The sequence below is a fragment of the Cyphomyrmex costatus genome, unplaced genomic scaffold (assembly GCF_001594065.2).
Source record: "Cyphomyrmex costatus isolate MS0001 unplaced genomic scaffold, Ccosl1.0 scaffold214, whole genome shotgun sequence".
NCBI classification, from domain to species: Eukaryota; Metazoa; Arthropoda; class Insecta; order Hymenoptera; family Formicidae; genus Cyphomyrmex; species Cyphomyrmex costatus.
In genome coordinates this window covers 1,156,306-1,170,171 of record NW_017276192.1, presented here as the reverse complement: position 1 = coordinate 1,170,171, position 13,866 = coordinate 1,156,306, and the positions used below count along the sequence as shown (strand labels likewise).

General features: G+C 35.2%; 1 protein-coding gene across 1 annotated transcript; it reads left to right on the top strand.

Annotated features, from left to right (window-relative positions):
• Positions 1-700: 700 nt before the first annotated feature.
• Positions 701-12,274, top strand: LOC108773553 (HEAT repeat-containing protein 5B). Its single transcript, XM_018539392.1, has 34 exons — positions 701-907; positions 1,095-1,284; positions 1,407-1,618; positions 1,695-1,842; positions 1,972-2,082; positions 2,156-2,339; positions 2,440-2,600; positions 2,802-3,051; positions 3,128-3,271; positions 3,361-3,611; positions 3,690-3,801; positions 3,908-4,160; positions 4,237-4,346; positions 4,452-4,615; positions 5,065-5,097; positions 5,527-5,601; positions 5,754-6,311; positions 6,394-6,583; positions 6,674-6,843; positions 6,917-7,238; positions 7,311-7,577; positions 7,653-7,834; positions 7,917-8,162; positions 8,346-8,565; positions 9,406-9,681; positions 9,792-9,954; positions 10,043-10,158; positions 10,276-10,560; positions 10,638-10,874; positions 11,086-11,237; positions 11,312-11,525; positions 11,626-11,640; positions 11,739-11,884; positions 11,959-12,274. The coding sequence occupies exons 2-34, from the start codon at positions 1,156-1,158 to the stop codon at positions 12,133-12,135; spliced, it is 6,273 nt and encodes a 2,090-aa protein (XP_018394894.1). The 5' UTR covers positions 701-907; positions 1,095-1,155; the 3' UTR covers positions 12,136-12,274.
• Positions 12,275-13,866: the final 1,592 nt, after the last annotated feature.

Here is a 13,866-nt window from a genome sequence, read left to right as displayed (position 1 = left end):
AGACCGGAAGGACGCCATTGCTGGGCGCCAGCCGGAAACAGCACAATAACGCGCGCGCTTGTTTTTGTATGTCCTACGGTCATGAAACAGTGCTCACATCAACTTCACAGATTCACTACATCGAAGCGTCCAGAAATGGCGGCGACCAATCACGAGGCCGTTACCCCTCATGACGATGCTCTATTATAGGCCTTATTTTCAAGACCGTCTTAAGTTCAGTCTTGAAGAGTTACGAACCAATCAGAGGGCCGCTTTAGCATCTTAAGACATTACTTAATAACGTTTTTCATTGGCAGAGCTAGTGCGCACTCAGTGCAGTTTAATGCCGTTGTACATACACAAATCGATATAGAGAATATGTGTAATAAAAATATAGAAATGAGTTAAACTACGAAATCTTAAATATATTTTATTGTGTTATTTGATAAAATATACACTAGGCATTTTATCTTTTTAATCTTACTTTACCATTCAGATTTTGGAGTAGCGTATAACGGCTTTAATGTGCACTGAGTGCGCACTAGCTTTGCCAATGAAAAACGCTATAAGGCAGTCTTCAAATAAGAACTGACTATGAATACCGGCCATAGGTACTCTAGTATCAATCCTACCGACGCGCCATCAGGCGTGGCTGAATGGAGTGATCCAGACCCAGAGTGAATCAGTCTGAAATAGGCTTAACCTTACGTCAAATTTTGTCATCTATACGCATCATTCGTCATTGTGATAATTTGAAGTTTCGTGGAAGACAATGATGTTGTCATCGAGATGCGGTTAATCTGTATAAGTGCTAAAGTGACGAAGTGACATCCCATGAGGGATACCTATAGTACCCGGTGCCATGAAAATATCTTTGCCCATCGGATAACGACACCTAAATTGCTGTTTCTTAATTGCGTCAACACCAGTAAATACTATCCTAATCGCATCTTATCGCGTTCTTGTCTTGTATATACCAAAACGCGGTAATGAAAAATACACTTTCAAAACGCTGACGTCTTAAAATATAATATATTTTTCCTTAATTTAAAATCCCAAATATGTATGTCGCCAATAATTGTAAAGTGGTAAAGAATTTAATGATTGCATTGTAGGAGGTAATTGAGTGACCGATATTTGAAACCAGCCTGTTCGTGCGTGCATTTATTTAAAACAATGATGGAGTTGAGTCATAGTCTGACCCTCAATGAGGATGCTCTTAATCAAATCCCAGAGGCTAAGCGACCAGTTTTCATCTTTGAATGGTTACGCTTTCTAGATAAAGTTTTGGTTGCTGCTCAAAAGGTATCAGCTCAAAAAAGTTTAACATTGTCCAGTTTATTACTAATAGGAGATTGATTAAAATTATTTGTTTAATAATACCTATGATACATTTTTAATTGTGTATACTAAATTCTTACTCGCAGAGTGATATTAAAGGATGCCAGCAAAAGTTAGTAGAACAATTGACAAGACATATGCAAGGAGCACCTGGTCCACCAACTCGGCGTCTCATTGCAAGATGCCTAGCAACTTTGTTTAGTGTAGGCGACACATTTCTGCTGTTTGATACTGTCAACAAATGCAATGATATCTTGAGGAATAAGGATGATTCACCAAGTTTTTTACCCACGAAACTGTGAATATTGTTAATTTTGTTGATATAAAATGTGAAATATTTCTATAACATGTATACATACATATTGTTCATTTAGAGCTGCTATTTGTTGCGTGGGATGCATGTATGAAAAACTTGGAAGAATGATGGGCAGGTCATATGAGGAGACTGTACAGATCCTAATAAAGTCTTTACGTTCTGCTGAATCACAAACACGGATTGAAATTATGCACACGTTAGAAAAGGTGATAGTATCATTGAAAGTTTTTGTAACTATATATTATATACTATAATATAAATAATTATAAAAATTAGATAAAATAAGTTTATAATTTGACATATATTTATCTTATTTATTTTTGTCCTATAATTAGGTGTGTGCTGGAATGGGATCTGCAATAACCAATGTGCATAAGGAGATATACAAAGTTTCCAGGCATTATCTAACCGACAGAGTAATGGCAGTAAGATGTGCGGCTGCAAAGGTACTTATATTTACGAAAGAAATGTTGATTACATATGCTCCGTTTTTTCAAACACAATAATTTGTGTTTACAGTGTTTGTTGGAAATGTTGAATCATGCTCCGTTTTTATATACGACTGAAATCGAAAGCGTTGCAACACTGTGCTTCCGGGCATTCGAAGGTTCAAATTACGAAGTGAGGTGCTCTGTTGCTAAATTACTGGGCACCTTAGTGGCAATGACACAACTTCCTTCACCCAAGATAAAAAATCTTACAGGTATTCAAGTAAAAAATGTATTATAAAGATATATACCCAAAAATTTAGGCACTTTTTATTTTATTTATCCAAATCTTATTCTAACGCATATATTATGTAGTTGCGCACAACAAAGGTGCTAAGCAAGCTTCACTCGAAGAAGTGTTGAATATCCTTATGTCTGGATTTTTAAGAGGAGGTGTTGGTTTCTTAAAAGGAACCGGTGAGATCATAAAAGGAAGCTCCAGTATAAATAGAGAAGTGCGAGTTGGGGTGACACATGTAAGCTATTATATAAAATGCATTCTAAATTTACAATTTATATAATTGTGCAAAAAAATTTTTTTCCTGTTATTTTGTAAGAAAAAACAAAGCAGGACATAATTTGTATTTTTTCTATTGAGTGAAAAGTATGCTTTTAGCTTTATTGTGGAATATATTTTTCCATGATAAAAAATATCTCATGGATAATTGCTATTACAGGCATACGTGATATTTGTTCAAATGTTGGGTGGTACTTGGCTGGAACGAAATATTGGAGCGTTAATCGCGCACGTTTTAGATCTGGTTACAAATCCGAAAGCCGCGAATTCTCACGTCGAAGCGGTATACTCGCGTAAATGCGTGAATTTTATTTTACGCGGTACCATCGGCAAATTATTAGGAGAAGGAGCTCAAGCAGCTGCTTGTAAAGAGATAGCGCATATTATTTTAAAGCAAATGAATTCCATCGGTAAGAATAACATTTCACACTTTAATACTCGTATAACGTGTAGTCGTGCATAATTTCATTGTGCAAATCTTATTAGATTTCAGTCCGGAAAACGCCAAAGATTGCAATCAAGAAACTTTATTTAGTCAGCATTTATTAGTGTGTGCACTACAAGAAATGGGCAATCTGATACTGGGATTAGGTACCACAGCTACGAATTTGCTATCCGATCAATCTTTAAGTATGTATTTGCGCATGCAAAATATATTTTGTTTTTCCAATATAGAAATAGTAGCTCGAAAAGTTTAGTTAATTATGTATTTATCGCAGGTCTGATTGATGCTATAATGGCCGTTCTGGTACATCCATGTCAAGCGGCTAGACTGGCGGCTTCCTGGTGTTTACGGTGCATATGCGTGGCAGTACCGAGTCAAATAACACCCTTGATCGACCGCTGTGTCGACGGAATTGAAAATATGCGTAGCTCACCGGAAGCTATAGCTGGTTACAGTAGTGCTCTTGCCGCGGTGCTGGGAAGTGTTCGTTTGTCACCTTTAGGAGTCCCTCATACTAAAGGAAAGGTATATTTGTTCTTGTGCATTATGTCCTACTTTATATACCAATCACGCCGGTTTAATTATCGAGCTTTCTATTTTCAGATAATTTTCAATACAGCGGAAGAACTTCTGAGAAGCGCGAGTCAAAACAGTCGTTTGTCTTTAAATCGCACGCATGCAGGATGGCTTTTGATAGGAGCGATTATGACTCTAGGTATAAATGTCTTTTATTTGATAATGAATAATAAGAGCTAGATAAAAATAAATAGAGAGAGAGAGAGAGAGAGCCGTAGGTGCATATATAATTTGTGTGCATACAGGTACGGCAGTAGTAAAAGGCTTGTTACCGAGAATGTTACTTCTATGGAGAAACTCCTTCCCGCGTTCGAACAAAGAACTTGAGAGTGAAAAAGCTCGAGGCGATGCTTTCACGTGGCAAGTGACTTTGGAAGGACGTGCCGGCGCTTTGTCCGCTATGTACAGTTTCTTGCTGCATTGCCCGGAACTTCTAAACGATGATATTACACGGCGATTACTCACGCCGATCGAATCCGCTCTAGCAATGCTGACAAAGTACTAAATATTGATATACTTTTTATACATGTAACGCGGTAAAGAAATATCCTATAATTAGGGAATATTTTTTCAGTTTGTCTCCTGTTTTAAAAAATTATGGCCAGCAATTGAAAGCTCCTGCTGCTATGGTTCGTTTGCGCTTATATGAAACGTTATTACTGCTACCACCGCAAATGTTCGAAGGTATACAAATCTATAAATAATATAATTAATATAAAAAATCTCTATTTGTATTTTATTTCGTAATTTGCAATTTACTTACATTATTATATGATTATGATAACATAGGTTCTTACACGCATCTTCTGAGGATGTTGGTATCGGAGTTCACGCTTACGGATAATCCTGGAAACACGACTACTTCTTTATTGAGTGTGGTTTGCCATGCTAACGATTCTGTGATTCTTGGTACATGGCTACAGGAGACCGATCATCGCACAATAGAAGATCAAGTAAGTTTGAATTTTGAATTTTTATATTCTACATATTACAATATGATTTCTGTTGTATTATTTCCATATGTAATCTTCGTGTCTAATGTCTGGCTAAGTCGTTGCTCGTTTGATCTTGTATAAAAATTAAAAATTTATAGAAGCGTTATGGTGTCGAACACGATTTTTAGCAAACTAATACTGCACGTACATATTTTATGTATGCACAGCTCTTTTCTAATCCAGTAATAAAGGATTGTGACTCAATAACTAAAATACATGTATATTTTGTAAAAATCTTTGTGTGTGCAACTTATTTTATACCTGCAAAATTCACATGTTTTATTTGATAATTACGGTTTCATATATATCTAACTAATTTCAAATATAAAAGATAATAAATACTTTTGCAATTTAAACTTTTATAAAATGTAATTTTTGCGTTAACTTGTAAATACCCTCGTGTTTAGATGGAACCAAACAGAAGGGCAGATTTGGAACATGTGAGTAAGGTGTTCTTTAAAGTGTACCTTTCATTTTTTGTTTTCTCTCTACCTATATTTATATGTATAAAATTATAACATTTTATGAAAATAAACAGATTTTTTTAGGTCTCTATCTTATATCTTAATATGATATTATTTTATTAATATGATTATTTTTTAATTGTAGATTTATTTTGAATACATAATATATGATAGAATACTTTATGTATTGTACATGCTATTATACAATGTTTTATTTATGTCATATTGAGAAATATGATTGTCTTACTTATTTTCATAAATAATGTGTATGTATGTATTAATTTATAATAGAAATATTTTTCTTAGGTTTTACATGAAGCAACTTAATTTTTTATTACGATTTAATACTCGTACACTTCATTAATCTTACTGAATTAAAACCCTATAATACGATCTTTCTTTCAGCTTCAACCGAATAGTGCTGCGGGATCTGGGGCATTGGAACATAATACATGCTGTCTTTACAGACCAATGTCACACGTAAGTTCAAGGTTTAAGTAATCATTTTATACAACAAATAAATTAAATAAAAAATCCATATTTCTCAATAAATTAGTTTCAAATCTGATTATTGTAAATTATATACAAATATATAAAAAAATCTAGAACACAAATTTTGTATATGATTACAGTTTGAAATGATTCCTGGTCCTTTGCCATTGGGTGTAGCGGTGATTGATTTATCAGTCGCATTATTCGGCCAGATATTCCCACGTGTAGCGAACAAGCACAGACTACAGATGTTAGATCATTTTAGCGAGTGTATAAAGCATACCAAGTCCGGGAGGCAAGAGGCAATACAAATGAACGTCTTCACGGCTGTATTGAGCGGCCTGAAGGGCCTTAATGAAGCGAAAACAGGTTTTGGACAGGAAGACGTCAAGAAATCCGCCACTAATCTTATCATCAGCACGTTGGTCAGCAGTAATCCTATTTTACGATGGGCGGCAGGAGAAGCGGTTGGCAGAATGGCCCAAGTGATCTCAGATCCCAAGTTCACAGCGGAATTGGCGCAGACCAGTTTCGATCGGTTGAAATCGGCACGAGACGTGGCCAGCAGAACCGGTCATTCATTAGCGTTAGGCTGCCTTCATAAATACGTTGGTGGAATGGGTTCTAGCCAGCATCTCAATACTAGCGTCAGCATCTTACTTGCACTTGCACAAGATAATTCATCTCCTGTAGTACAAGTAAAATACTGTCATATTGTCTCGTTTTATTTATCTTTATGTCAACTTTGATAAAAAAGTTATAAAATAAATTTTCTTCGAGGTTTGGGCACTGCACGCTTTGGCTCTGATAGCTGATTCCGGTGGACCAATGTTCAGAGGCTATGTGGAGCCTACGCTATCCTTAGCGCTGACTCTTCTCCTCAATGTTCCTCACTCTTACATTGATGTGCATCAATGCATCGGAAAGGTTTTATCAGCGCTTATCACGACGATAGGACCAGAATTGCAAGGTATCCAATAACGTACTCAACTAATTATAGAGCAAATGCTAAATATGACTATTGTTTTCGAGAAAGACAATTGAATAATTGATTTTACAGGCAATACTTCAACGATTTGCATGGCACGATCATCATTTTTATGCGCGTGTGCCATTATGCAGGATCATCAGGATCCCCTCGTTCAAGCCGAAGCAACCGGCTGTCTTCAACAGTTACATCTTTTTGCACCTAGACACGTCAATTTGTCTTCCCTCGTTCCTACATTATGTGTAACGATCCTTTGAATACTAAGAGATATCTTGAAGTCTTCATTATTTCTTATACTTATTTATTTATTTGTAGCGTACGTTGTCAAGCAATCATTTGCTTCTGCGTAAAGCTGCGATATCCTGTCTTCGGCAGCTCGCTCAGCGCGAAGCGAAAGAAGTATGCGAGCATGCGATGACTTTGGCTAATGAAAGCAGAGACACTAATGTGGTAGAGGGTCTTGTTATCACCGAGACCGGTCTTCCAGGCGTATTATTCAGTATGCTGGATACGGAAACTGATAGTAAACTAATCAAAGATATTCATGACACTTTGACAAGCATGTTGCAAATATTAGCGGCCGATAATTTGTCTCAATGGTTATCACTGTGCAAAGACGTTCTCACGATAGCTTCAGGTTACAATCAAATTCTTTAATTAATTATTGACGAATAATTCTTTGAATATAATATTCTATTCCGTTACATAGAATCGAGTACGATCGAAGAAGGCAACGCAGCGAATGCGGAGGATAGCGCCGCTGATAATGAATCAGCAGATGCGGAAGGTGACGACGATCAGGCTGAATTTCACGCTGACGAATCCATTAAACAGCGACCGTCTATTACACCGAGATGGCCAACAAGAGTCTTTGCGGCACAATGTGTCCGACGTATCGTCGCGGCTTGTATGAATAACAAGCAGGCTCACTTTGATCTTGCTCTAGCCAAAGAGATGCAACAATCTAAGGGAAAAGGTACGACTGATGAAGCTCTAATGTTACTGTCTCTTCAAATTTTCCTTGATTTTTAATATTTTTCGGATCTTACAGGAGATTTTCTGGTATTACATCTATCGGACTTGGTGCGTATGGCGTTCATGGCTGCAACGAGTGATTGTGATCCATTGCGACTCGAAGGTCTCAAAACTCTGCAAGAGATCATTGATAAATTTGCCAAAGTTCCCGAACCGGAGTTTCCCGGGCATTTATTGCTGGAGCAGTTTCAAGCACAAGTGAGTCTCAATCTACTACACATTTTTACAATTATGTTATTTTTTATAATGGTTATTATATTAAATATATAAATTTTTAAAGGTCGGAGCTGCTTTAAGACCAGCATTTTCTGCGGAAACACCATCGCATGTTACAGCTGCAGCTTGTGAGGCTTGCAGTGCATGGATCGGCAGCGGCGTCGCTAGGGATCTCAATGATTTGCGAAGGGTGCATCAATTACTTGTGTCATCTCTCGAGAAATTGAGAGAAGGTAACACTCGGCCGCAGCTATATAATGAGAGCTTATCAACGTTGGAAAGATTGGCGATTCTAAAAGCATGGGCAGAGGTATACTGACACTATTGTTCTTCAATTATACCAGAAAGGTTTACGGGTTATCGCCGTGTTTTTCTTCGTTATTAATGTCAACGTTTCGTTACTATTGATCTTCATATTCAATATAGAAATAGTATAACAAAGATATCTATAAATTGTAAGAGAGAGAAAATAAAATTTTATTTTTTTTAACAGGTATATGTAGTTGCAATGATAAGAGACGGATCCGCATTGAATAGCAAAGATACGACTAATCGAAATATGAATCAAGTCGATGAAGTGAGCGAAGAGGATTTTGGAGAATTCGAATTTCAGAGCGAAAGTTTGCTGAGTCTCGTTCAACCAGAGCTTCTTAGTCTAAGTCAACATTGGCTATCTGCGTTAAGAGATCATGCATTACTCTCTTTGCCGCCAGGTATTATCGAATAATAGGAATATAATGAGAGAAATAACAATGCAAAACCATAATGATTACATGTCAACACGTTCATGATGTAATCACCGTATAGATCATAATTATTCTACTCATTTTTAATATGCCATTCATGATTTTAATATATTATTCAACATATATCTAAGATGCAATGAGCATCAAAAATTGTTAGATTGTTAGTCAGTTTAATTCGTGATAGTACTGTGGTAGTTTATTAGTTTGCGTTGTAAGTCTGAAAAAATTTCGGTGCGCGTTTAAAGATCTACATACGTAGTATATAAATTCATACGAAATTATATTAGAAGCATCCAAGATCCAACTTGACCGTAAATGGCTTATTCTCATCGGTATTTATTCTACTTGACTATCGTCAGTCAAGCATTTCCTATACAAGGGATGATAGCGATATTTCTGTAACTTAAAGTGTGTATAATATTTGAGTGCGTTAGTTATGCATCATAATTTGCCAATGTGACTCTCAGTAATCACAATAACTATGTAATAAATTCCATACCAAAATACAATAGATGTAATAAGCTTTAAGTTGTAAGAAATCTTAACTGATCATACTTAATTATCCTCCTCACAACTTCAACTGTGTGATAGATTAATATCTTACAATTTGAAACTTACTATATCTGTTGCGTTTCAAGACTAATTGTGCCGTCCACGGTTAACCACAAATATGTCGTCGTAAATGCGTCAATATTAACGCATATTACTGAGAACATTAATTTTTATTATGACTTTTATATATTGCATGTATCTTTTTTTGGTTCGTCTATTTGGATAAATGAAACTATCGTTATGATATTTTTCCAGAATTCTCCAGTCAGTTGCCGCATGATGGTGGTGCCTTTTATACGACAGACACTATGGAGTCTGCGCGTCCTCACTATGTAGAATCATGGGCACCGATTCTCCATGCCGCGACTCTTTGGCTCAATGCAAGAGGATTTGAAATAGGAGATAATAATCAGGAAAAAGCAACGACGAATCTTACTAATAATAATAACCGTAACAATAATAACAACGATGTTATAGAAGCTACTGCTTCTAAAACTAACACAAATGTTGAACGTTTTCACTTGTTATTTGGTAAGTATGTAATAAACTGCTTGTATATAATATTAACATAATTTACTTTATACGTGTGATAATGTCTTAAAAGAATATACAACATTCTTTTTGATCATAATTATTTATAGGTATATGTATGGAAGCTTTATGCAGCCCTCGCTCTTCCGAATCTCAGCAAAATATAAAGACATGTTTAAATGCGTTATATACATTACTTGATTCAACATGGGCACGCAAGGTCTTCATTACGGATCGTTCCTTACCTATCGAATTATGTAATGTTCTTCATAGGTATGTGTTCTTCATACATATGTGAAAATATGCGCAATCTATTTCTCCATTAGATAATACTAATATTGATACATTTGTTATTTTAAAGATTGCTTTTAACACGAGAGAATTATATCATCCAAATGATAGTAATGGAAGTGCTGAAACAAGTGATGAAAGCAGCGCAGGAAGATCTTGCTGCGAGGAAAAAATTGAAACTTAAAGGTACGCATCTCCAAAATTATTTTCGATAATTTTAACAATTTTTTGCATCGCACAAGTTTATCATGTGTATATATATATATATATATATATATAAAAATGTACATCTTTTTATAAAAGATAATGCATCGGCGCATCAAGAAAACAATGAAACGTTAGAACTTGATTTATTGGGTGAAGGAGAAGGAAGTGGTGAGCTCACGCCAGGCAAATCATTAGTGTTTGCTGTTTTGGAGGTATGTTTGTGTCTCCTGGTGCGGCAGATACCAGCATTGAATCCGAATCCCGGTGGTGCTACTGCTATCTTATCTCAAAAGGGATACGTGTCCTCCGAGAAGAGCGGCAAACTAATCACATCATCCCTTAGTATAATGGAGTCTCTTCCCACATTGTGTTCTCCACAAGGTACTTTGATAAAACGCTTGCTTACGTAACTGTCGTCATAATCAGTAATCTCATAGCATTTATCCCGTTTCTTAAAGGCGCAATAGCAATTTTACCGACACTGCTGTATCTGGCAACGGGCGTGATACGCGAAACCGCGGTACGTACGGACAACGATAGTACCAAATCCGGTTCGGAAGCACCAATTCACGCTGCGTTGCACTGCGTTAAGAGTCTGACTAATAACAAATATGCCCGAGATCACAGGAGTCAAGAGCAGTGGACGGGATTACTACGAAGCGCGCTTGCCAAGATTATCGATCTGGCCAAAACGGGTACGTTATTAACTTTATCCTTCAAAGGAGGACCATAAAACTATATAAACGCGTATTTTTTATTCATAAAATATCAGAAATCAAAATGAAATATACATTCACACGCATATTCCTTATATCGAAATATAAAATATTTATCGTATTAATTGAAGGAATTGACATGTATGTATATATTTTACTTATTTTTATTTTATCTATGTTGTTTTTATAGGCAATGACGAAACTAAAATGGATGAGGTGGCAATGATGCTAGGCATCGCAGTATTCGTGCTTCATGCGTCACCGGAAGTAGTGAGTGCTCCAAATCTGCAATTTCCATGCATTAATCACTTTCGGCATGCGTTTCAATCTGAAAATTTAACGGTGAGTTTATAACGAAAGAAAAGTTATTTTTAATTATTTATTTCGAAAGTAATTTTGAACAATCTTGTACTCAGGTGAAGCTGAAATGTGTGCAAACGTTAAGAACGATATTTCTGCATCCAGAACGTAATATAAGTACTCCATACATCCACGCGCTTGCACCACGTCTGGTAGAATACTTGTATAGCGACAAGAGCAAGCAGGTGACAAACGATATGGAATTAACTTTTACATTAGAGTGCATCAGCACTGTGGAAGCCCTCATAGGACTCGCTGATCTCTCTAATCGTAAGTTATCTGAATTGAACCTGTAAACTTTTGTCATAAAATTAACGCTCGTGAAACATTAATATAAAATGTAATGCGATATGTGTTACACGCTATACAGGAGATGTATTACAAGGTGTGGTTTTCAATCTAATTTTTTAATGTGTTAATCAGTTATTTACTGTATATTTCAAATGAGTTTAACATACGTGTAATATTTCGTGAAATTACTAGGTATTCAAATGCTGACTTTGCTCGTACCAATTTTAATCAATTACTTACTGGAAGGGGACGAGCTCCAGCGTGCTACGAAATATCAAGCGAGCCTCCATCAGCAGAGTTTTCAATGGCTCAATAAGATCGGACCAAAGTATCCGCAGGTACAATATTTCGAAAATATGTTCTAATCTTGAGTGATATTAGTTGATCTAATGATTATTTTATTTTTTGTTAGGAATTTAAGACATTGATGTCACAGTCCACCGAGCTGAAAACGAAATTGGAGAACGCTGTAAGGACTAATCATCAGCAGGCACAACGGCACACGCGATCGGTCGATTCCGTAAAACCGCAGATCAAGATATCGACGCCATCGATCAAGTTAAAAACCGACTTTTCCAACTTCAACTAGAAGCAGATCGTATCTGCTGCAGATAAGAAATGAGAAATAATTTATTAAAACTTCGTAAGACTAAAAAACGATATTAATAATTTTATCGTAGATAAAACTCGATCGTGTTAATATGACTGATTTCACCCAATTATCAATTACCAGATAAATCGAATTAATTGTTGTTTACGTTTTAGCGTCGTGATAATTATAAAGTGATATTTCGTCGTTAGAGAATCGTACTCGACTGTACTTAGAAAAAGAGGATTATATATAGAAATTAGCAACATTACACGACGTATATAAAGGAATAAAATAATGAAAGGAATGGAGAAAATTGATGTCAGATGATCAATTAATTGCTACTATAAAATGATACTTATCTTACATTCTCTTCATCCCATTTTAACTTCTTTATTAGTACAATAACGTTCCTAATTTTTCATTGATGCTTTCCAAGAAGATAACTTTATATCAGACTTTCACATTGTATATATATCTAGACTTTTTAAGACACAACATATAGAGATTATTAATTTATTTAGTGATACAAAAATATTGATATATAGTATATTTTCACCTCACTATTTCGATGAAATTGTGAACAAAAACAAGTAACAGTTTAATTCCATGAAAAGTATGATGTTAAAAATTATACGACTGCAAATATAATATGCACAAAATAAGTTATAAAGATAATATAATATATATATAGATATTTCCGTGCTCATTTAAATCATTAATTTACGATTCAAAAGTTTCATGTTTAAACAATTCTTAGTGTTTAACTGACTGTATAATTAATAGAATTATTTATTAACAAATTATAGTCACATGGATTTCCTTGGGAAAACATTTGCCATAAAATGGACGATTAAAGATTATTATAAAATACAGACTGTTTTAATCGAGAACATATTTAACGTTCTTCTGACAAGAAGACTGATAACCTGTTATGTTTTTACTTAAAATTTTCAACACAGATTTTTAACAGATGCAAAGAAAGAAAGAAACATGTTTGATTTGGATAAAATTGAAAGTAAAGTGTAGCGATTTTATCGAACGAATGTCTGATGTAACATATCGAATTGTACTGAACATTTTTTTGTAATATCAGAATTTTTTTAAGAATAATGATCATTTTTTCAAACTGCAATACAATGTACGAGGAGCGCCTTCGGTAAATTAATATTACCGTGTAATACTGGGCATTACAGCGAAACGATCTGTAAAATTTAATAATTTTTTTGTATTCTTTGATCTTTGAACGTGCTAGATTGCAGCCCGATGTGAACGAAAAATAAGAATAAATCTCTGCGCGAAATGAGATATATGTATATGTAAATTAGAAGATATAATTCAGAAAGTGGGAACTTCGAATTTGACATTGGTCATATTACTGTATTTTCGCCTTGGAAAATTACAATAGGTGGATATGTAGATTAGGTACAAATGTTTAGACAAATTAGATTATTGCAGCAAGAATATTAATCGATGATTTTATATGTGAATTATGGAGTCGCGATTTTGTTATCCCGCAACAATGTCACTGCAAAATGGAAGGAATCAGCGAGAATTTATCATAGGGAATTGAATGCTTAAAGATTTCATTTTTCCTATCGCAGAGAAATTTTGCGTATACAAACCTATCTATCAATTTTCAACTTCCATTTCGAAGTTAGGCGGGACGAGTCTCGCGATGTCTGTATAAGTATGTCTGTGTAATTAAGTTTCAACTGCACGGTAGATCTG